Consider the following 21,425-nt stretch of genomic DNA (forward strand, 5'->3'; position numbering starts at 1 on the left):
AAGATGTATTTTAAGCATATGGATTACATATGTCAGTTTTACCCTGTTCATCTCATTGTATCCAAATTGCCAATGCCTTAGGGCCTCAAGGTTGCTGCAGGCAAGATGTAAGAATCCTGCAGCAGTCGGTGTGCTGCACATCTGGAAAGCTGTTCACAGAAGTCCAGAGAGAAAGTGGGGGGGAAAGTGTGTGAGCCTCATCAGAGAAAGATTTGCAAACTATGTTTCCATTCCTCTGCAGAGGCATCCTTGGGCAGGAAGGTGCTACTGGGTTGGTTCTCAAATAACTACTTAATTTATAAAGCACTTGCTTTATATGGGGTGAACTTCCATTCCTGTCTGTTTTTCTACTATAATAATTAAACTCTGCTTATCCTTCCCCTCCTTACTTCTGGGCTTCACTGCTCACTACTTCCCATTAGTAACGAATGACGAGAGATGGTGTGCAACAGAATGAGAAATTTCTTACCTGATGATAATTTTCTTTGTTTAGCTGCTCCTCTTCAGATTCAATGACCAGAATATAAATTGAATTTTTAACCAAAAGGGAGAGGTTAATTTAATATGTTTTGTCAAGTTGTCCTAATGCTAATTGGCTGCTGAAGTGTTTCTACAGCTGTGGAAAAACTCTTCTGGTGGCCTGAGCTGAAGGGCAGAGCTTAGTCTCAGAGCCTCCAGCAACAACATTGGACCACTTCTGAATTCCACAGATGGGGGCGATGGCATTAGCCCATTAGTAATGAATTCGGAGAGAAGCTGCTAACAGTAAGAAAATGATTGGGTAAGAAATTTATCATTTAGGCTGTTGATCTTTTTTTCTTTTTCCTTTGGCAAGTATCTGTCTTGGATTTTGCTGACGTGAGTGAAATTTTGATGAAATGCTTTTTACCATAGCACTGTTCTACTGATAACATAAACATTGGTATTGTTCTTTACAGCTCTAGCTCATATATAGATAAAACTATATAGGAAGAAATTCTGTTCACTTCATAGAGCCTGAGTAGTCAGTTTCATGTTAATTTCATATTTACTGTACATATAGCTATGAATAGATACCTTAGAACTTTTGTTTGCATCTTTATTTTTAAAGAGTTGAACTTCATTAAGAGCAAAAGCATAAGTAAATTACATCTTATTCAGGCTTTTTGGTATATTGCAGCATCACAATATTGCTCTACTTTTGAGGTACTGTCATAACTTCAGAATAAATTTCCTTTTCAGGTATTTAGAGATTAAAAAAAGTGTTTCCAGCATACATACAAGTACATGTGCATACACAACCAGTCAAAAAGATAATTTAGCACAGGTTAGAAACCCACTTGCAGTTGGGCATGCAGCTATGATCAGACCCTCTGTGGCCAGTATTTAACCTATTAGGTAAAACAGTATACTAATCTAGCCTACCCTCAGCACCTCTTCCAGTGATTCAGAATCCCCCATCTCTCCTCAAGGGCTAGGCTCTGCAGCATTCAGAACATTTACACACAAACCCCTGTGGCTTCCAAGATCCTGACTCCCTCACCTACCCCAGTTCTCCATTCAGTGCAGTCCAAAAGGAGGAGTGGCATGGGGGGTGGATTTCAGGATTTATTCCAAAGAACAGTTGTACTTTTTAGACTCAAATCCTCCTAGAATTTCTCTCTGGTAGAAATGACTGAAACAACAATCCAGACTGGTTGGATGAAATACATATCATTGAAAAACCTTTAGAGAGATGAAAAAAAATCTCTGCTAGCTTGTATGTTTTGGGAAAACAGACTTCAATAACACTTAGCCCAGAATATAGCTCAACATGTGCCTCTACAGTAGATTTGACAGACTAGTTCTTTGTAATAAATGGTGCTGATAATATCTGGTGTATCTGTATATAAGATTTCAGCTCTGCAATTAAACATAAGGAATAAAATGAAGATTTTAAAATATAATAATATCCTGTAATGTAGTTTGGAACTTATTTGCCTTTAATAATTTTAATAAATTCTGTACATTACCATCAATATTTCCAGTGACCTTGATAATGCTCTTGAGCAATGTATGTCTAAGCTTGTGTTTTACAGTAATGTGCATTTGTACAATAAATCAGCAGTTGTGAGCTGTATAAAAATATAACCTTTTGGTGTTTCAGAATTCTCTACACACTCTCAAGGATTCCTTAGGCTTGAAATTGTTTAGCTTATATCAACAAATCTCATACGTGCATGCCACATCCAGTACATTTGTCTTGAAAATGCTTTGACCTTTGTGTCTGATCTCAGTTTAGAACCTAAAACACTTTTTTTCAAATTTTGTAAGTAACAAGAAGACAAGATACACTATAAAGGTGAAATTCATCCACATGCAGAGGACCAAATGAGGGGTGGGGTAGGAGTGGGGGGTGTCCTGGCAAGAGCAGAAAATGTCATTGGAGGTGATAGGCAAGAGCTGTTGGATCCACGTTATTTGAATCTACTGTCCTGCAGATCCTGCAGTGAGGCTGCAAAGATGCACTAGCCATTGTTCCCATTCATAGGGGCTGCACTGAAGTGTTATGGCCTCTCTGTGGGTTAGATTCCATCACCTCACATCCTCTGCAAAGTTCCCCACAGAAAGCCCAATTCATTGGCCTTGGAGGATTTAATTTCACTTTATAATAATTGCTCTTTGCATCTATATCTTTGTGTGTGGAATGTTTATACAGTGTGTGAGAATAGGTAATAGGTAGTGAGGAGTGACAGATAATAACTTTCAAGTACTGTAGCAAAGGTGAGTTAACTGACAGTGGGGCTATTTACAAATAAAATATTCCTAACAGCACACTCCCACGTTCTTTTCAGGTAATACAATTTAAAATATTCAAGCTTAATGGATATTTATGCAAAATCTTTTTTTCTACAGTATGCCTTTGAGAAATATACATAGTATTGTCATAAAATGTACACAGTGTAACAACCACACAGTAGTAGTAATTTATTAAACATGTATATACTGTAGATTTGCATGTTTTACTAACTAACAAATGTATGCCTTGTATGATTTTAATTAGTCCACCCACAATCTTACAGGAAAGAGACGGAGTCATAGAAAATATATCCCATATTCAGTACTTAGCTTTCCTAAATAAATAAATATGTATTTGCCTTAAAGCAAAGGATGAGAAAGGCTCAGCAAACTAATAAGACTTATGCCTTTGCAGGTCGTGTATATGCTGTCTTGTCCAAAAGAGAGGGCCGAGTGTTACAAGAGGAGATGAAAGAGGGGACTGACATGTTTATTATTAAGGCAGTGCTGCCAGTAGCAGAAAGCTTTGGGTTTGCCGATGAAATCAGGAAGAGGACAAGTGGCCTGGCCAGTCCGCAGCTGGTGTTCAGCCACTGGGAGGTAAAAGATCTATTCATTTCATCTGTCTTGGTGATCTATTTCCTGTAGATGTGGCAGCAAAAAAAAAGGGGGGGGGGAGAAAAGGTTTGGTCAAGACATGCATTTGATTCATTCTTTTCAAAATAAAGATGAAAAAGTAGCTTTTATGCTCTTCAGAAATAAATATTTCTGTCCTGTTTGGATATTTTTAGATTGTTCTGAAAAGTAAAAAGTGTTTTGGATAACAAAATAACTTTTTCACAAAATATTTTCTCTGGAGTTGATATGCTGCTGTTTTCATGTGGGTTCTGTGGTAACTTGCTTCAAATAAATGTTACCATTAAGACAAAAATGTGGCAATAAATATAATTCCTGGCATATCAGAAGTAATCTTTTTATTGGTCAGTAAAATATTCTGTTGTTGATCAGCAAACTTTTCTAGACAATACTCGTGTTTCAGTAGTTATAAGGCACTAATCAACATCTATTTCTTGTGCTTTCTAGTATCTAAATATGTTTGGATAATTCCAAGCCAGGACTGGCAGGAAAGGAAATGGTGTCTGCCTTTGGCACTTCAGAAAGAAATGGGGAGATGAAAGTGATGCCTCTACATAGGGACAAATGAGGGTGGGGGAACTTCTAAGAAATGAAATCAGTTCAGAGACATGCTACTCTGTTCCCATCATAGGGATAGTTGATCTTGAAGTATAGAAGGCAGGGCAAGCTTTCAGTTTCAGTTCTTTGTTCAAGAGGAACAAAAGTGAATAGTAAAAAGACTCAGCAGACCCATCAAAGGAGCTAAAAGCAGGTTCATGGGTAACAACCGTCAGCAGGTCTGTACTATCCATTTAAACTGTATATTTTAAAATAATGTTTAGCTGCAGTTTAACTTTTTTGGTTACTTTTTAAAATCTGTTTTCAAAGTGAGAAATCAGACTTCGAAAAATTAATTAAAAATTAAATTTATATTATCTTTATCTTCTGTGGAGTTGCTATTTTGTGATTTCATAAATCAGTTCTCCCCAGTGTGTCTGAGATCTGTTTCTTACAGTGATAGTGTAGAACAGTGGTTGCTAACTATGGTCTGTAGAGCACTCTTTGTCAATGAAATGCTTGCTGGTGATCCACAGAGAAAATGGCTGGTCATGATGCTGGCTCCTCTTCTTTATTTCCAGCTTCTAAATTGCACTGAAAGACTGCTAAAAATACATTCTTAATATTATTTCTGTGTGAACTATTGCTGTAATCACAACAGGAATACTATGTGGTCACTAATGGTGGAAAGGAGGAAGGGTCTATGCAGTCACAATGGAAAGGTCCACACTGTGAAAGAGTGTGGGAACACCTGATGTAGTACATCTAGAAACTACTTTTGTTCTTTCTCAGTGGTGGTACCATACACCAGTATTACAAAATGTGGTGTGCCAAGTGCTTAACCTTCTCAGGCAGCAATAATACTGTAGCTTTCTCAGCTTCTTCCAGCGTTATGTAATTTTAGTTCAGTATACATACAGGTCATGGAATAACCTGTAGAGAGGAAGAAAGGGAAAAGATTGAGAACTCAGGCTTCACAGAAAGGCAAAGAAGAGGAGAAGAGATTTGGGGAAACAATAGGGTAGAAAGAAAACAAAGTTTAAAAAAATGGAGAGCAAAACCTCAAAAGTACTTAGAAAGGAAAAAGGAGACCTTAAAAAACAGACCAGAACGAAGGGAGAGAAAAGAGACAGAAAATAGGTGAGATTCAGTGACAGCTTTAGGAATATGGGCAGGGGGTGGGGGAATGATTTACATTCAAATTCATTACAAATGAGATGCTCCAAACCAAAAAAAGGGTTCGAACCACTGTGTTAAGTGTTTCTACGATTTTGGGAGTACTCATCTGGAGAAAAAAGAACGAGGAGTACTTGTGGCACCTTAGAGACTAACAAATTTATTTGGGCATAAGCTTTCGTGGGCTAAAACCCACTTCATCAAATACAGTAGGAATATAAATATATAATACATACATATGCACACGCGCACACACACACACACACACACCATGAAAAGATGGGGGTTGCCTTACCAACTCTAATGAGACAAATCAATAACAGTGGGCTACTATCAGCAGGAGGAAAAATCACTTTTATAGTGGTAATCAGGATGGCCCATTTCAAACTGACAAGAAGGTGTGAGTAACAGTAGGGGGTGGAAGTTAGCATGGAGAAATAGTTTTTAGCTTGTGTAATGACTCATCCACTCCCAGTCTTTATTCAGGCCTAATTTTGATGGTGTCCAGTTTGCAAGTTAATTCCACTTCTGCAGTTTCTCATTGGAGTCTGGTTTTGAAGTTTTTTGTTAAAGAATTGCCACTTTTAGGTCTGTAATTGAGTGTTAAGGGAGGCTGAAGTGTTTTCCGACTGGTTTTTGAACGTTATAATTCTTGACATCTGATTTGTGTCCATTTATTCTTTTGCATAGAGACTGTCCGGTTTGGCCAATGTACATGGCAGAGGGGCATTGCTGGCCCATGATGGCATATATCACATTGGTAGATGTGCAGGTGAAAGAGCCCCTGATGGTGTGGTTGATGTGATTGAGTCCTATGATGGTGTCCCTTGAATAGATATGTGGACAGAGTTGGCAATGGGGTTTGTTGTTCCCGGGTTAGTGTTTTTGTTGTGTGGTTGCTGGTGAGTGTTTGCTTCAGTTTGGAGGGCTGTCTGTAAGCTGTCTCCCAAGGTCTATGAGAGTAAGGGATCGTCCTTCAGGGTAGGTTGTAGATGATGCGCTGGAGAGGTTTTAGTTGGGGGCTGAAGGTGACGGCTAGTGGTGTTCTGTTACTTTCTTTGGTGGGTCTGTCCTGTAGTAGGTGACTTCTGGGTACTCTTCTGGCTCTGTCAATCTTTCTTCACTTCAGCAGGTGGGTATTGTAGTTTTAAGAACGCTTGATAGAGATCCTATAGGTGTTTCTCTGTCTGAGGGATTGGAGCAAATGTGGTTATATCTTAGAGCTTGGCTGAAGACAGTGGATTGTGTGATGTGGTCTGGATGAAAGCTGGAGGCATGTAGGTAAGTATAGCAGTCAGTAGGTTTCCAGTATAGGGTGGTGGTTATGTGACCATCGCTTATTTGCACTGTAGTGTCCAGAAAGTGGATCTTTTGCGTGGACTGGTCCAGGCTGAGGTTGATGGTGGGATGGAAATTGTTGAAATCATGGTGGAATTCCTCAAGGGCTTCTTTTCCATGGGTTCAGATGATGAAGCTGTCATCAATGTAGCACAAGTAGAGTAGGGGCGTTAGGGGATGAGAGCTGAGGAAGCGTTCTAAGTCAGCCATAAAAATGTTGGCATACTGTGGGGCCATGCGGGTACCCATAGCAGTGCCGCTGGTTTGAAGGTATACATTGTCCCCAAATGTGAAATAGTTGTGGGTGAGGATAAAGTCACAAAGTTTAGGCACCAGGTTTGCTGTGACATTATTGGGGATACTGTTCCTGACGGCTTGTAGTCCATCTTTGTATGGAATGTTGATGTAGAGGGCTTCTACATCCATATTGGCTAGGATGGTGTTTTCTGGAAGATCACAAATGGATTATAGATTCCCCAGGAAGTCAGTGGTGTCTCAAAGATAGCTGGGAGTGCTGGTAGCATAGGGCTTGAGGAGAGAGTCTACATAGCCAGACAGTCCTGCTGTCATGGTGTCAATGCCTGAGATGATGGGGTGTCCAGGATATCCAGGTTTATGGATCTTGGGTAGCAAATAGAATACCCCTGGTCGGAGTTCTAGGGGTGTCTGTGCAGATTTGTTCCTGTGCTTTTTCAAGGAGTTTCTTGAGCAGATGGTGTAGTTTCTTTTGGTAAGCCTCAGTGGGATCAGAGGGTAATGGCCTGTAGAATATGGTGTTAGAGAGCTGCCTAGCAGCCTCTCATTCATATTCCGACCTATTCATGATGACGACAGCACCTCCTTTGTCAGCCTTTTTCGTTATGATTTCAGAGTTGTTCCTTAGGCTGTGGATGGCATTGTGTTCTGCATGGCTGAGGTTATGAGCAACTGATGGGGGGTGGCTTAACTCCAGAGCACCTTTGTACCAAATCTCAGATGCCTCCAGTATCCATGCCCAGCAGGTAAATCAATCGGGGGGGTGTTAATTCCAGATAGGAAGTTTCCAGAAAATGAATTTTCCCTTTGACTTTCTTTAGGATTCGTAACTACTATGCTCCCACTAAATGAACCCATATGTACGTAAATACCCAGATTTTCGCAAGAGGATGGAAAGAATATGCTCATGTGTAGTATGATATCACAATTTCTGCAGTTGAGCCATAGTTTCAGTAACTGCTTAGCAAATTTCCAGTTCCGAAAATGTAATTGCTGCTGTTACGGAAATGTGGGCAAATCTGTTTCTGACAACGACTCTCTGGCATTATACAATCTTTGTACAATCTATCTGTTTGTCATGGGATTTTCTAGATTTGATTGAAATGATATCCTGATTCATTGGTCAGGGCAGAAGAAATATGTGACTAGAGCTGGGAGAATAACTGATTTTTCAGTTAGCTGGCAGTTCTGTAAAATCGGGAGGGAAAAATTGGTTCACATTGAACCAAATCCAAAAATGCCAACATTTTCCAGCAAACATAAAAAGTCCAGTTTGTGTCAAATGAAATGTAATTCAACACAATATTTTGTTTCTGGGCATTTTGAAAGGGCTAGATTCACAAAACAGCCAGAAGGGCAGCATGGTGGGGAAGATGGTCCCCACTTGTAATTCTTAGCCCAGTGGTTAGGGCACTCACTCAGGCTGTAGGAGATGCAAGCTGAAGTCTCTGCTTTGCCAGATGTATGGTAGGGATGTGAACTTGGTCTCCTTCCTACCAAGAAAGTTCCCTTATTAACTACTGGGGCATAAGGTATTCTGGGGCATGTCTCTCTCAATCTCTCCTGTTGAAGCTAATTTACACATTCCAAATTGGGCAATGATAGCTGCTATTTTAGTGTTTTAATTATTTCAAGGTAAAAGAAACATATTTCAAAAGTAAATATGTGACTTTGTCCAAATTCTTTAGAGTAGTGTTAGATAAATATTAGAATAATCTACACAATTTACTATAAAGTTAAAGGAAAAGTTAGAGGAAAAGAAGGTTGAATGTGGTACATGGTGGATTCTTCTTCACCTGAAGTCTTTAAATCAAGCCTGTATCTTTTAAAAATTTAAAACTCAAACAGAAGTTATGGGCTTGATGCAGAAATTATTGGGTGAGGTTCTTTGGTCTGTGCTATTGTCTGAGGTGGTCAGACAAGGGGTGACATAACAGTTCTTTTTTCCTTAAAATCTATTTAATCTGAAATCAGACTGAGGTCCAAATGAATCATCATCTTGATGGTAGTCCTGACACTTAAGTAATTCTTGGAAGTCATCTGGAACCTTTCAAACCTGTCTCCAGATGTTAGGCATATTAAATGGTGGCTATTTAATTAGCCAGAACAGTTGTGGGGTTTTAAAATAGATAAAAATGAAAAGAGGGTTCCTTGAGCCGATTTTGTGATTTTAGTGTTCATTAAAGTGTGGCTATAATGTTCTTTTCCTTCCACTCACACTTGTTAAATATGTGGGGAAAAAATAATAATACACATTTTCTAACTTCTTCAACAAATAAGTCAGGACTACTACAGATAAGTCTTCTTCACTAAACAACCCTGATTCATTCCCAGAGCAAGTCCAGCCTGTGCACTGAAAGAGGAAGGGTACTGTAGAAAAATTAGTATGTGGTCATATAATTGAAGATTATCACAATGCTTTCACACAAGGAGCCTGAACTAGGGTTGCCTGGGCAACATTCATTCTGGCATTCCTGTCTTTCGAGCGCTTGACTTCGCAACCTCAGTGTTCTTTTAATGCAGTTTTTGTGAGTGTAAAATATAAATTGATACATAAATATTTCATTCTGGGTAATTAAGATTGAAAAATATTACCCTTCACCATCCTGTAAAAAGCTGTGTTTTTGCAAAACATTAAGACTATGTGATGAGTGCCACTGGAGAAACTTCCATCTTTATATAGCGGCTTCTACTTTCACACTTGCTGCATAAGCCTCTTGTACTGCAAAGGGAGGCATTAAGGGTCCACCTTAACAGATCAATTTGTGGGACTGGACCTAGGGTGACCATAGGTCCTGATTTTATAGGGACAGTCCTGGTATTCGGAGCTTTTTCCTATATAAGTGCCTATGGCCCCCGATCCTCCTGTCCCAATTTTTCACAGTTGCTATCTGGTCACCCTAACAGGAGCTGAAGAAATTTAATTAGGGAAATTTTCTAAAGTCTCGAAATGTCATATGTCTCCGAAGAGAATTTTAATGTTTACCTAAGATGATAGATAATTTTAATATTCAAAACAGAGGAAGAACAAAGCAGTGAATTTGCTGTCTGTAAAGATAAGTCATTTTTAGAAATACCAAATTCAAATTTTCCCCACACACTAAAACATCTTTAAAAAATAACATAATGTGTGTCTGCCTAGGTGAGTTAGTAAATTTCTTTTTTTTGGTTAACTTTTTTAAAATCTCTCATGCACCTAGTCAGTTTGTAGTTCACAACTTACAAATGTAAGTATGTGCGCCTGGCTTTATGGCATTTACAAACAAAGGTCTCCGTTCCAGTTTTGGATGCAAATAACAGAAACCCCACACAAATGCGTAGTTAGTCATATGCTTTATTTTGCACACACAAGTGATCTCGTTGATTTCTTGGCGACTATGTCAAAGTGCAGGATCAGGGTCTAACACCTCATGAAAAGACTTTAATGTTATGAGTAACACTGAGCTGAGAAACTGGGCTGTTCTTAATTCAGTACTATAAACACAAGCAACTATATGCCCTAGTTCAGTTACTTTAGTTTTGTGGTAGGGCAGTTCCATAACTGAAGAACACATTTTAAAATTTAAATATCTTGCTAAGCTGGCTTTGAAACATATACTGGTGAACTGCCAAACAATCTAATCCTTTTCTGACAGCTGTGTAACCTGCCAAGGTTTTATGCTATCTTTTTTTCCTCTCATTTTGGGAATAGGTCAGCATATTGTATGAAATAAAAACTGTGGAATAAGTGAAGTCAAAGGAGTAGAAAAATAAAATTTGCCACTGTTGCTACCACCAAAGGAATGCACCAGTGGTTGCTATGTTGGGAAATCCTATAGAAAAAATCCTTGTATTGACATAAGTTTTGAGGCTGAAGGGTGCTACACAAATGTAAATCATTATTCTTAGTCATTGTTTTCATTAAACAAACTGATTTGTGACTTCTAGCTACAAATCTCATTGGCTGCTACATCCTGTTTTAGGTTTTTAACCACCTTTTCAGAGCATTGAGTGATCAGGTACCTCGAGTGTTGGTCTGATAACCAGAAGGTGCTGAATGGTCTATGCAGATATTAACCCTGGTTGACCCCCAGGAAAATTTTAGAAATTGAAAAACCACCTATCAGTCCCCTCAGAGGATATTAAGAGCTACAGAGTACTCCAAAATGTCACTTTTGCTCTTTGGCTTGGGGGAAAAACTGTCGTAAAAATGTAAACTTTTTCCATAAAGTATTTGATGGGAGAGTAGGACTCTCTTGAAATCTCCAGCCACTGAAAGAGAATTAAATATCATGGATCAAAATACTTCTTTGGTCTGTAGAGGCTTTTGGAAGTTGGTTTTAGAATTGGAATAAATGGTCTTTGCTCTCCAGTTTCTGACTTCTGTCATTTTTTTCAATTGTATTCTACCAAACCTATGTAATTTCCAGTCAAGCTTTTGAGGGAAAATAGTTTAAGGAGTAGAAAGCAGAAATAAAATTACATACCTTTCCCAAGTTAGTCACTGAAGTCAGCAATCTATTTTTACAGTTTCACTCTTCAGATACCTGTATGAAAGTACATGTAATAGACTTGAAAAGAAAATATTGTACTCTTTATAATTCTTTGGTTCAGAACTTGTTATGTTGTATGTTAACCCATTCCATATTTGCAGCAATACAAAGTGATATAATTCTTGAACTGAGCAATATTGAACCAGGGCCTTTACTTTTTCTAAATAATGGGAACAAATGCGATCACAGTCATTAAAGATCTTGGATTCTGAGGTCTTACATAAAACATCTAGTTGGGGATGAGGATAAGTGGCAAAGAGTGCGAGTCAGTATGGAAAAGATCCTCCACATTTGTCACCAGCAGCTGATTCAGAATATAGTGCAATGCTTTACTCTTATTTCCTCACTCTGGGCATAGAGTAAATTTGGAGAGAAATCACTTATTGGGTATTCCCACCCCCCACCCCCCTGTTTCCTTTTAAAGATATCTCTTCACTACTTTCAGAGTAGCAGCTGTGTTAGTCTGTATTTGCAAAAAGAAAAGGAGTACTTGTGGCACCTTAGAGACTAACAAATTTATTTGAGCATAAGCTTTCATGAAGTGAGCTGTAGATCACGAAAGCTTATGCTCAAATAAATTTGTTAGTCTCTAAGGTGCCACAGGTACTCCTTCTCTTCACTACTATTAGTCTTCTGTTTTGTTCTACTTATGTTCCACACTTCTCACCATAGTATTTGATGAATGGCCCTAAAACAACCATATATCCAGTTCATACACTAGGGAATGGGACAGTTACTATCTGGCAAGCAGTTTTATTCCCAGCCAAAAAAAAGTATCAATTAATGTCACAGAAACTTTAACCTTTGGAATTTGTATGACTTGTGTGCTACATTTTTCATCCTTAAAACTGCATTAACACTAGCTTTTTGGATCAAATATTGCTGTTTGGATTTCCTTCCTTTTTGGAAGGTAGAAATAATGAAAAAAGACTGCTAAACTGTAGTGCACCTTTAATTAAGGGGATCCTTCAAAGCCAAAACAGAAACAGTGTAATGGGCACATACAGAACTGCTGAGGTTAAACATACACAACTTTAAAACTGCTGAACCCAGTTTTCTTCAAAAGTGGATTCTTCATTTTTGTTTTCGTCTTGATGAGGACTATAAAAGAAGTCAGGTTTGAAGTTTTTAATCTCGGCCATTTTAAAAAGATATGCAAGAACAGACACCCCAATCGGAACTATAGGGAAAGTATTTCCCCTCCACTCACAACTCAAAAATAGAATGGACTTGGCTCAAACTTTCCAAAAATAACTTTCAGCCAGCACAAAGTATGGAAAATAATTTCAAAGGAATTTGCTTGTGAAATTACGAGGAACCAAAAAAAAGCATGTGTGTATGAGAAAGAGTGCATGTTTGTTTGGATACAAGTTGCAAATTAACTGTATCCGAATAAAATTCGAAGATGGCTTCAGACATGGATAAGGGAGAAGCAATATCCCTCACTGAAACGCTGGAGGATATGCCCCCATCAGATGGTGATCTTTGAACTCAGGAGACTAAGAAGGGGAGAGCTCTGTTTGTTTGTTTTTTAAATAGCACCTATCACTATAACGTATAAGTGCTGTCTTCTTAATGGACTCAGAAAATGGAGGTGTCTGGTCATTTTTGTCTTGTCTAATTAGGCTGTAAGGCTCGGGAAATGTCTCTTGCCATATGTTGTTACAGTGCCTCACACAATGGAGCCAAGAGTGCTACTGCAATATACATGGATCACCATCATCAAAACCATGCCAATATAATCCAAGTATTATTAGAATTGAAATGAATCCTTATTAATATCAAGTGTTAAACCATTTATTTACTGTATTTACATATAAGCATGTTATATACCTGTTTGTAGGATTTAAGAAAAAATCCATTCTCAATAGCATTTAAATAGAAATGAACATTTTTAGGAGTTAATTATTAGAGACTGTCTCTCTAATAAGGAGTTGTCTGTGTTGAAGGCACAAAGACATTTCTGCCTTGAATGGTTAACATGTAGACAATTAGATTAAGAGAAAATTAGGTTCGTTTTCTTTTTAGAATTCAGCTTGCTGTAGTAAATGAGTTGTGTGTGCTTTCTTTTGAGGATTTGTTTAGGAAATTTGGTATTAAAGATTGTTGATTCTGTGTAGTTAAATCTTTCTATGCTTTACAATTTTTTTTCTCAAGAATACCCTACAGTATTTTAGTTAATGTGTTCATCTACTAAAAATACATGACCCCCTGGCTGATGTTATTGTAAACACCACTTATTTATACCTTCAGTTGGCTTATACTTTTGCAAGGGAGTTGGTGAACACAAGAGGTTAGCCATTATTCTGTCACAATTTTCAGCATGTATTTCACTGATGTATTTAATTATATTGGAATTTTAGTAGTGACTTGCTTGTAGTTTAGTCTTAAATAAAGAGAAAATATAAATTCCAAAATCTTTATATAAAGTTGATCAGTGAAATAATTATTAAATGGAAGAATAAAAACACTTCCATCATAAACAGATTGCTTTGCATTTAAGAAATCCCATTCTCAAAATCTATTATCACAGAAGTGTGCTCGAGTTCATTTTATTGTATCATGTTTTATATTGATGTGTTTAGAAAAGTACTTCACCTGTAATGAAGTAAATTATGTTTTAACGATCCGTTACCTAAATGTTCAATCAAAATATACTTTTTAAAAGCCACAATTTTAATTAGCTTTGCAAATCAACTTTAAAATCATTTTTTCTTCTAATTATAATGTATGCCCTTTTGAGAAGTAGCCGTTTTCCACTCTGAGATGATATTTGCATAGCTGTGGATTGTCACTGTCCTCCCTACTACTTTCTTTGAACATTGACCAGATAGTTGTTGGGTCATGCTACAGCAAAAATCAGCTCATATATAGTAGTGAGAACTCTTAGTTGCATAAAGAAAAGAAAATGTTTATTTCTGTAACTCTGTCAAATTGCATCCACTGTAGTGACATTTTAAAATATACTTCTGGATTTCTTGCTATTCTCTCAAAAGCATTTATTCCATAATGGCAGGAAAACCATAATCTCACAGATTGAAAAAAATTCAAGTGAAGTTTACATTTACAATTACAATGTTTATTTTTTCTCTTCATATTTTATATAGTGCCTCCCAGCAATGTCTCTTAGACAATATTAGAATTACAGTGTGAATAGCTAGGCTAAGATAAGTTTCATGTGGCCTCTGGTCAGCATTATCAATCCCCAAGTGGAGGATGGGCATAGAAAATAGGGCAGAGTAAAGGTTGTTAGATTGTTAATTGAATTTCCTGATTTTTTTTTTAACTGTAACATTTTATTGTTTTAGGGCAGTATATTCTCAACCCTAATTCTGTTTTGACAGAGGTTTTTGTGTGGGAATATAACAACATTTTCCACTGCAAAAAGCAATGTTAATAAACTGTCAGTCATATTTAACATGTATGTGCAGTATAGTTTGGTATATCTATTTTTAAAATGTATTATAAGATATACTTTTATCTTACTTTTTGTTGCAATGCAAAACTTTAAAATATATTTGGAAACTTACAAAGGGAATTTTAAGTGAAAATGACTTGGAGCATAAGATAAATAACATTTGTGGATGTTTTTTTTTTTTTTCTCTCCAAGATCAACCTTAACTGCTTTCTCTTTAGCAGCTCAGACTATGCCAAGAGGATTATTCCATTGAGAACATAATGAATCATTTAGGGTTCTGTTTTGATAAAAATTCCATTTCAGCCACATAGACATCGAGAACCTTTTCCTGTGTGGCCCCCAAATATACAAACAGTAGTTCAAGAGCCAAAAACTTACTCAGCACTGCTCCTATGGAACCTATGCCCAGTGTTCTGACAGCTCCCCAATGGAAGCAAACTAATGAGAACTGCTCTGCAGTATTATAGGGAAGTGTTTCATTCTTATGCCTGCCTGCACTCTCTGAACAGGATATGGATGGTCACCACCAGGTACATTCATCTGCTTCGGTCCATTGGCTGATTGTTACTAAGAGATAGATGATCTCTCTTCTGTGCTCTTGCCTTCACCCCACAGAGTCGGGGATATTTCACAGACCGACAATGTAAAGTTTTCTTTTTCTGTGCCTCACACAAGGACTCTGCACGCTATGTTAGGGTCATACTTCTGTGGCTGGTTTGGTGACTTCTCAGGGAAAATGCACAATTTATTTCCTGAATTCTCGTAAATTCTTTCTAGTTGTATCTTCTTTGCCATAATTTAGCTATAATTTAGCATGATATTATCTATCATGCTATATAATTTAGCATGATATTATCTAATGTGCCCAGGCCAGCCATGCCTTTTCGTAACCTATTGTTAACTGTTACTACAATGTGGTTACTTTTTCTTGGAGCCTGTTTCTATACAGTCTACTTTCTTGAGAGCTAGAAATGCCTGTGAAGTCCATAGCTCCTGTTCTTTCATCAACAGAAAAGGCATCCAGGCATAAAATTTTAGTTAATGTAAGTGAAATAACTTCTTCCTACACTAATGGGAAAACGTGTCGGTCTTAGGTTTTTCCTCAAGCACCCATCCACATAGTATCTAAACATTTCTCAATTAAATTAAATCTGTATAATGAGGTTTCTAATGGACTCCATAGAGTGTTCTGTCATATCCCTTCCTTGGTTAGAGGAGGCTTTTCTTGAGGCATATTGTGTGTGCATGCGGATATGTGCATGCCTGGGTTAATTTTCCTGCGATGATGGGGAAGCTTCAGCAAAGTGGAGCAATTAGTAACATGCCTTGTAAGTGGCCCAAGTCTGGATCATTCTAATCTTTTTTGGAAGTTTTGTGCAGCCAAGTTCCCATACTTATAAGCATAAACAAGAGACGGTCTTTGTGTTTTAAGTATAGATTATGAGAGCATGAGTTCTTGTTCAAAATATCAGAATGGCTATGCATTGTGAGTTTGTGAGCCTTGGTTAATCAGAAGTGCCACTGCCAGAGACAGTAGAAATATGCAGATTTAGTTTATTTTCACAGATATTCCTGTGGTCAGTGAATCACAAATGTGCATATTAAAAAAAAAAAATCTAGTCCTGTTTGGGAAGCTAATTTTCATATTAATATAGTGCACTGATTTTTTTCCTTGGTTTCCTGCCAGACCACCATGAGCATGTTCGGTTTCCACCAATAGAAGTGGGAGTTTGGGTGTAACTTTGTGTATGAATCATCCCATTTATTTCACTGGGATTATGCACATGCTTAATTTTAAGCATGTTTCAGCACTTTGATGGCTCCGGGTCCGTGTGCTCAGTGCTTTGCAAGATTGAGCTTATGGTGCACTTTTAAGTCATCTTGTCCAAAATAGCCATCTCCAGCTTTAGTCACTTCCAGCTTTAGTCACTGTAACCTCATTATGAAACAGATACTGCATGATTTACAGTGCAATGTAATTTCTTACTTTTGAATTACACTAAGCTTCATAATTTACAAGTATGTCAGCAAAACTGGGCTTTCTAAAACCTGGGTTTTTTTAAATTAATAGTTGATAAAATGTGATGCTTTTAGGGAATTTTTCTTCATATTTTGCCAATTTTAAGTCAATATCTCCTTTCCTGTTTTTGTTAGTTCAATTTAAATAGTTTTAAATGGCCCTCCTTGTCTTAAAATGCCATATGGCAGTTACAAACGGAGTCAAGTACAATAAATACAATAAGACTCCTCCCCCCCACACACACACACACTTAAAAATTCCAGATTTGGGGGTAAAACTGTCTAAAGTTGGAAGTTCCTGGTCTTTGTCTCAGTACTAAAACAGCTCTAACCATGTATTTCAAAAATAATTTAAAATAATGTCCTTGATTATTGTGAGAAAAATGTGTAAAACACAATTGATATTTACCTATACTGCTGTTCTCAGTAATTCATGGGATTTAATTAAAGAAACATGGTCTTTTATCAAATGTATTGATTTCATTAATTTCTGTTAGGGGTAGTGCATTGATGATTATTAGAAACTTAACATATGATTTTGAAACTTATCAACTGAATAACTTAAACTGACATTCAGTAGTCAGATTTATCATTCAGTATTCGTATGTAACATTCTTGCAAGGTGACCTTGTTAATTGTAACTATAAGTTCCTCAATGCCTTATTAATTCCAGTTACTTTTAGGCTCCTTCATAGATAATAGTCCACTAATGGAAAGGAAAAGTTGAATCTCAGGACTAAAGCCCCATACAATTTTGGTTAATTACCCAAACATCAATTCACCAAGGACCGTTTCCCAGATTTGATTACACACACATTTTATATGAGCCTAAGATTTGATGAACACTCTTAATGATTTAGGACTAATTCCTTGTACCTATGATAAAGTTTACTAAGTAAGAATAAGTCGAAAGTGGATTCTTAAATGTAGTCCTTAGAACATTCATGTATACATCTATAACTTTTTAATTCAGTATGATAGTCACTAACAGTAGTAAAATCAAATGTGTTTCATTATTGCATACTCATTCAGTGTACAGAATTCCACAATCTCAGCTGATGATAGCACTGTACTAACTCAAAGTTCAAACACAGTAGTCTGAGTAGTACTTGTCTGTATTTGGGCTTGAATGTAACTTGATCTCTCATTCACACATACAAACACAGAGTTATTGATTTAAGTGCTCTTATTCAGGACATGATTAAGAAAAAAAATTTATAATTATCCAGTGGAAAAATATCTGTTAACTATTACAAGATCTTGATTATTTGTCCACATTTAGCTGAACTTATAGTTCAGCAATTCAGTTAAAAATTGTATTACAAATGTAAATGAAGGAGATAATGGTAATCTTTAGTCTAGGATTCTAGCGGTCATTCCTTATAGACTGGAAAACAGATACATTTAACAGGTAGCTGTATTCATGATAAATCTTCTTATGTTTCCAGTAAGGATTTCTTTGTGACTTCAATCTAGGAGAATCCAGCTTTTTCCAATCTCCTGTCCACATATGTTCTTCAGCTTAAGAAAAGCAATTAATTTGAACAAGCAGCCCTATTCTGTTTTGAGGGGTACATCCCCCTATGCTATGTCTCTTCCAAGAAAAGATCTTCAATGAGTCAGTGTAGAAGACATGTTTAAAGTGTCTTTGTACGAGAATCCCAGCAGCAACAAAGGGCACCTACAGGTTACTAGACCTTCATGTTATCTGGTGTTTATTTCTTGGCTTTTTGGACTTCCAAGAACTCAAAAATAATTGCTTTGACCATCCAGTATAAAAGTCAACATTTTCTTTTTATCTGGATATATCAGTTGGGACCTTGAGAGCTCTTGAATTAAGTATCTTTTATAACTGGAACAAACACATTGTTGTCAGGTCTTCTCTTTATCAGTTTATCATGGCTGTTTCTCTCTTGCACGCACCCAGTGGCTTATCAAAAAGTCCAATTTTTTTTAAGATAATAGAGGCCTACACTGAGATTCACAAGGAGGTCTTAGGCACTGCAACACCTCACTTTTAGGCACCATGCCTGCCTAGTGGAATATGCCGTCCCAAGTTCTGCACCTTGGCTCCCTCTACAGTGCATGGGGAGAGTTAGGCACCCAAACAGGGATTCACAAAAGCCAGCACATTGAACAGAGAGCTGCTTGAGTTAGCTCGTAAGAAAAGCTAAGGACAAGGATGTGGCCTGCCTAAGTCCTGCCCCTCAAATGGAGGACCGTGCCTAACTTCAGGGAGGGAGACACTTAGGTCCACTCAGGATTCACAACTGTGAACCCTCTCCTGGAGTTAGGCACCTAAGCTGAATCAGTCCTTAAAAAAAGAGGTAGTGGTGACAAGGCTGCCCACCTTATAACCTTTAGCCTAGTGGTTAGAGCATTCACCCAGGAGATGGGAGGCTTGGTTTGACTCCCCACTTTCCCCAACATGCAGCAGGGACTTGAACTTGGTTCTCCCACCTCCCAGGAGGGTTCCCTAACTACTGGGCAGAAGGTGGGTTTAGGTGTGCTCAAAGCATGCGTCCCGGATCAGGACAGGATAGGCAGGGGAAGAGACAGGCAGAGACAAGATAGGCAGGGGAACATAGTTTGTGAATCTTGCCAGGGTTTAGGCATGATTTAGATGCCAAACTGCTGAGCAGTGTCAAGACTAAAGTGTCTATGCATGCCCAGCCACCAAAATTGAGGCACCTTAAGGACTTTAGCAGTGGCAAATTGGGTGCGTAGAGACTTTACATCCCTGCAGAGTTTTATGCAGCAGCTGAGTCGTGGTTTTGTGAATGACAGTGGTGCCTAAAAGTTGGATGTTGGTCCCTAAGTCCCCTTTGTGAATATAGCCCTACAGACCCAGCCTGTGGTTTGCTTCATTCAGTTAGTGAGTTAAGAGTTGTCCATTCAATTCTTTTCTGTAATGTGTTCTTTTAAAAAATATGAATTCCAATGATAAGATCCAATATTACTTGTTTCATCACACATGAAATATTCCATTTGTTCTGACCTAATAAAGAGAAATGAAAATACGTTCTCAGTCCCTATTTACCTTTTAAATTCATAATATTAACACAGCTTACCGTAGTTAATATCCATAGGTTGTGGGTGTCATTTTTACACTGTAAGGAGGCATATTGGACCAGTTTCAATCTGGTGTCGTGCTACTGAAGAGCACAGAGAATCTTTATCATGAAGATTGGCTATCCCGGTAGCCCACCATTGAATGGACGGTGAATATGAATACCATGTATCATTATATGATAAAAAGAGTCTCCCAGCTTCTGTCCAGGGTAAAGTGGGGAAGGCTTCAAGGAGACTATGCAGGGGGGTCTCTACACCTCTGCCACTTTTTCCGTGCTGAGTGTTGCGTTTCTGGTACAAGGCTGAGATAAGGGCATGTCTGTTTAGTCCATGACTATGTAGATCCACCAACCAAAACCTCCTGTAGAGGAGGTTTCACAAGTCCCACAGGCATTATGACAGACTTTAGGCTACAAGAGCAGCTCCAGGGACAAGCTTTAGCTCCAGGAATGAGGATTTCATCTCTCCCCAGGCCTTGTCAAGAACATTGGCTGGTTTTACTAAGGTTTTGCACAGGGATTGAGGAATCTGAGACATAGAAATGAGTGTTTTCTCTGAGTGCAACTGAACGCCAGTAAAATCACAGGCTGGGAAAATCCAACAAAAATCTAAATGAGAAGTGGCTTTTTGAAACTGAAAATGAGTTTTTTAGTTTGATTTTAATGCCTCTATGATCATTCTGCCAAATCTCTGCTTTTTTTTTTTAAATCCAAGAGCAAATGCATAAAGATAAGTTACAAAAAGTGAGTACTCCACTCATTGAACATGTTAAGGCTGCTTAAATGTGTTTGGCTTGAATAGCTTATTGTACGCCACCTAGGAAGCCATACCTACCTTTTTTTCTTTTCTTTTCTTTCAGATTTCACTTATAAAAATATGGTAATTTAGAACACAAAAACTTACCCAAAATGCTCTAATCTGCTTTTTAAAAAATTTATGTACCTCTTTCTATAATTTTCTCTTTTTAGGTAATTTTAGGTGACCCATTCTGGGTACCAACTACTGAGGAGGAATATTTGCACTTTGGGGAAAAGGCAGACTCTGAGAACCAGGCCCGCAAGTACATGAATTCAGTGAGAAAGCGAAAAGGACTGTACGTAGAAGAAAAAATCGTGGAGCATGCTGAGAAGCAAAGAACTCTCAGTAGAAATAAGTAACTGCCCCTACTTTCAGTTCTACACTAACTCAGCTAAGTGCAGGTGGATTATTTTCTGTACAGCAGATTCAAAATGTCATCTTGGACTTCAGGTTTTACACAAGATTTCTTATATGTTGTAATTTGTCTGTGGCTTCAGTTTTAATAAACTTGAGTCTCTCCAACCTTTTATATAGAGACTACAGTTTGTGTAATTTATTTGAATGAGACATAACAAGAAATTCAATGGAATTATTCTCTCCAATTTTCAGACTGTCCCCCAGCTGCTGTCCTTGGATTTCAAGTTATTTGCTTAAACTTTTTTCTTTCTAATTTACCTGATATAATCAAAACTAGACCTGGTCCAGTTATTCATTGCAAATAAATTAGGCAATGAATTTAGCTCTTTTCTTCTGTTCTTAACTCTGTTGCAAACTGATCCTGATTTCTCTTATGCGTTTATGGTTCACAAGTATTTGCCATAACTACACATTTCAGCCTGTGTGATGTTCATGAACTGTTCACTCTGCACTATTCATGGTGTGTGAGT

General features: G+C 37.7%; 1 protein-coding gene across 4 annotated transcripts in view; it reads left to right on the forward strand.

Moving 5' to 3' along the window:
* The window catches only part of EFL1 (elongation factor like GTPase 1), a 152,647-nt gene extending 131,580 nt beyond the window's left edge, over positions 1 to 21,067 (forward strand). For all 4 annotated transcript variants that reach the window (XM_084640811.1, XM_084640814.1, XM_084640812.1 and 1 more), the window contains exons 19-20: positions 3,173 to 3,357; positions 20,709 to 21,067. In XM_084640811.1, the coding sequence (XP_084496937.1) occupies positions 3,173 to 3,357; positions 20,709 to 20,897 (374 nt within the window). In that variant the 3' untranslated portion in view covers positions 20,898 to 21,067. The remainder of the gene's footprint in view (positions 1 to 3,172; positions 3,358 to 20,708) is intronic.
* The last annotated feature ends 358 nt before the right edge of the window (positions 21,068 to 21,425 follow it).

This window comes from Lepidochelys olivacea (assembly GCF_965140295.1).
Source record: "Lepidochelys olivacea isolate rLepOli2 genome assembly, chromosome: 10".
Lineage (NCBI taxonomy): Eukaryota > Metazoa > Chordata > Testudines > Cheloniidae > Lepidochelys > Lepidochelys olivacea.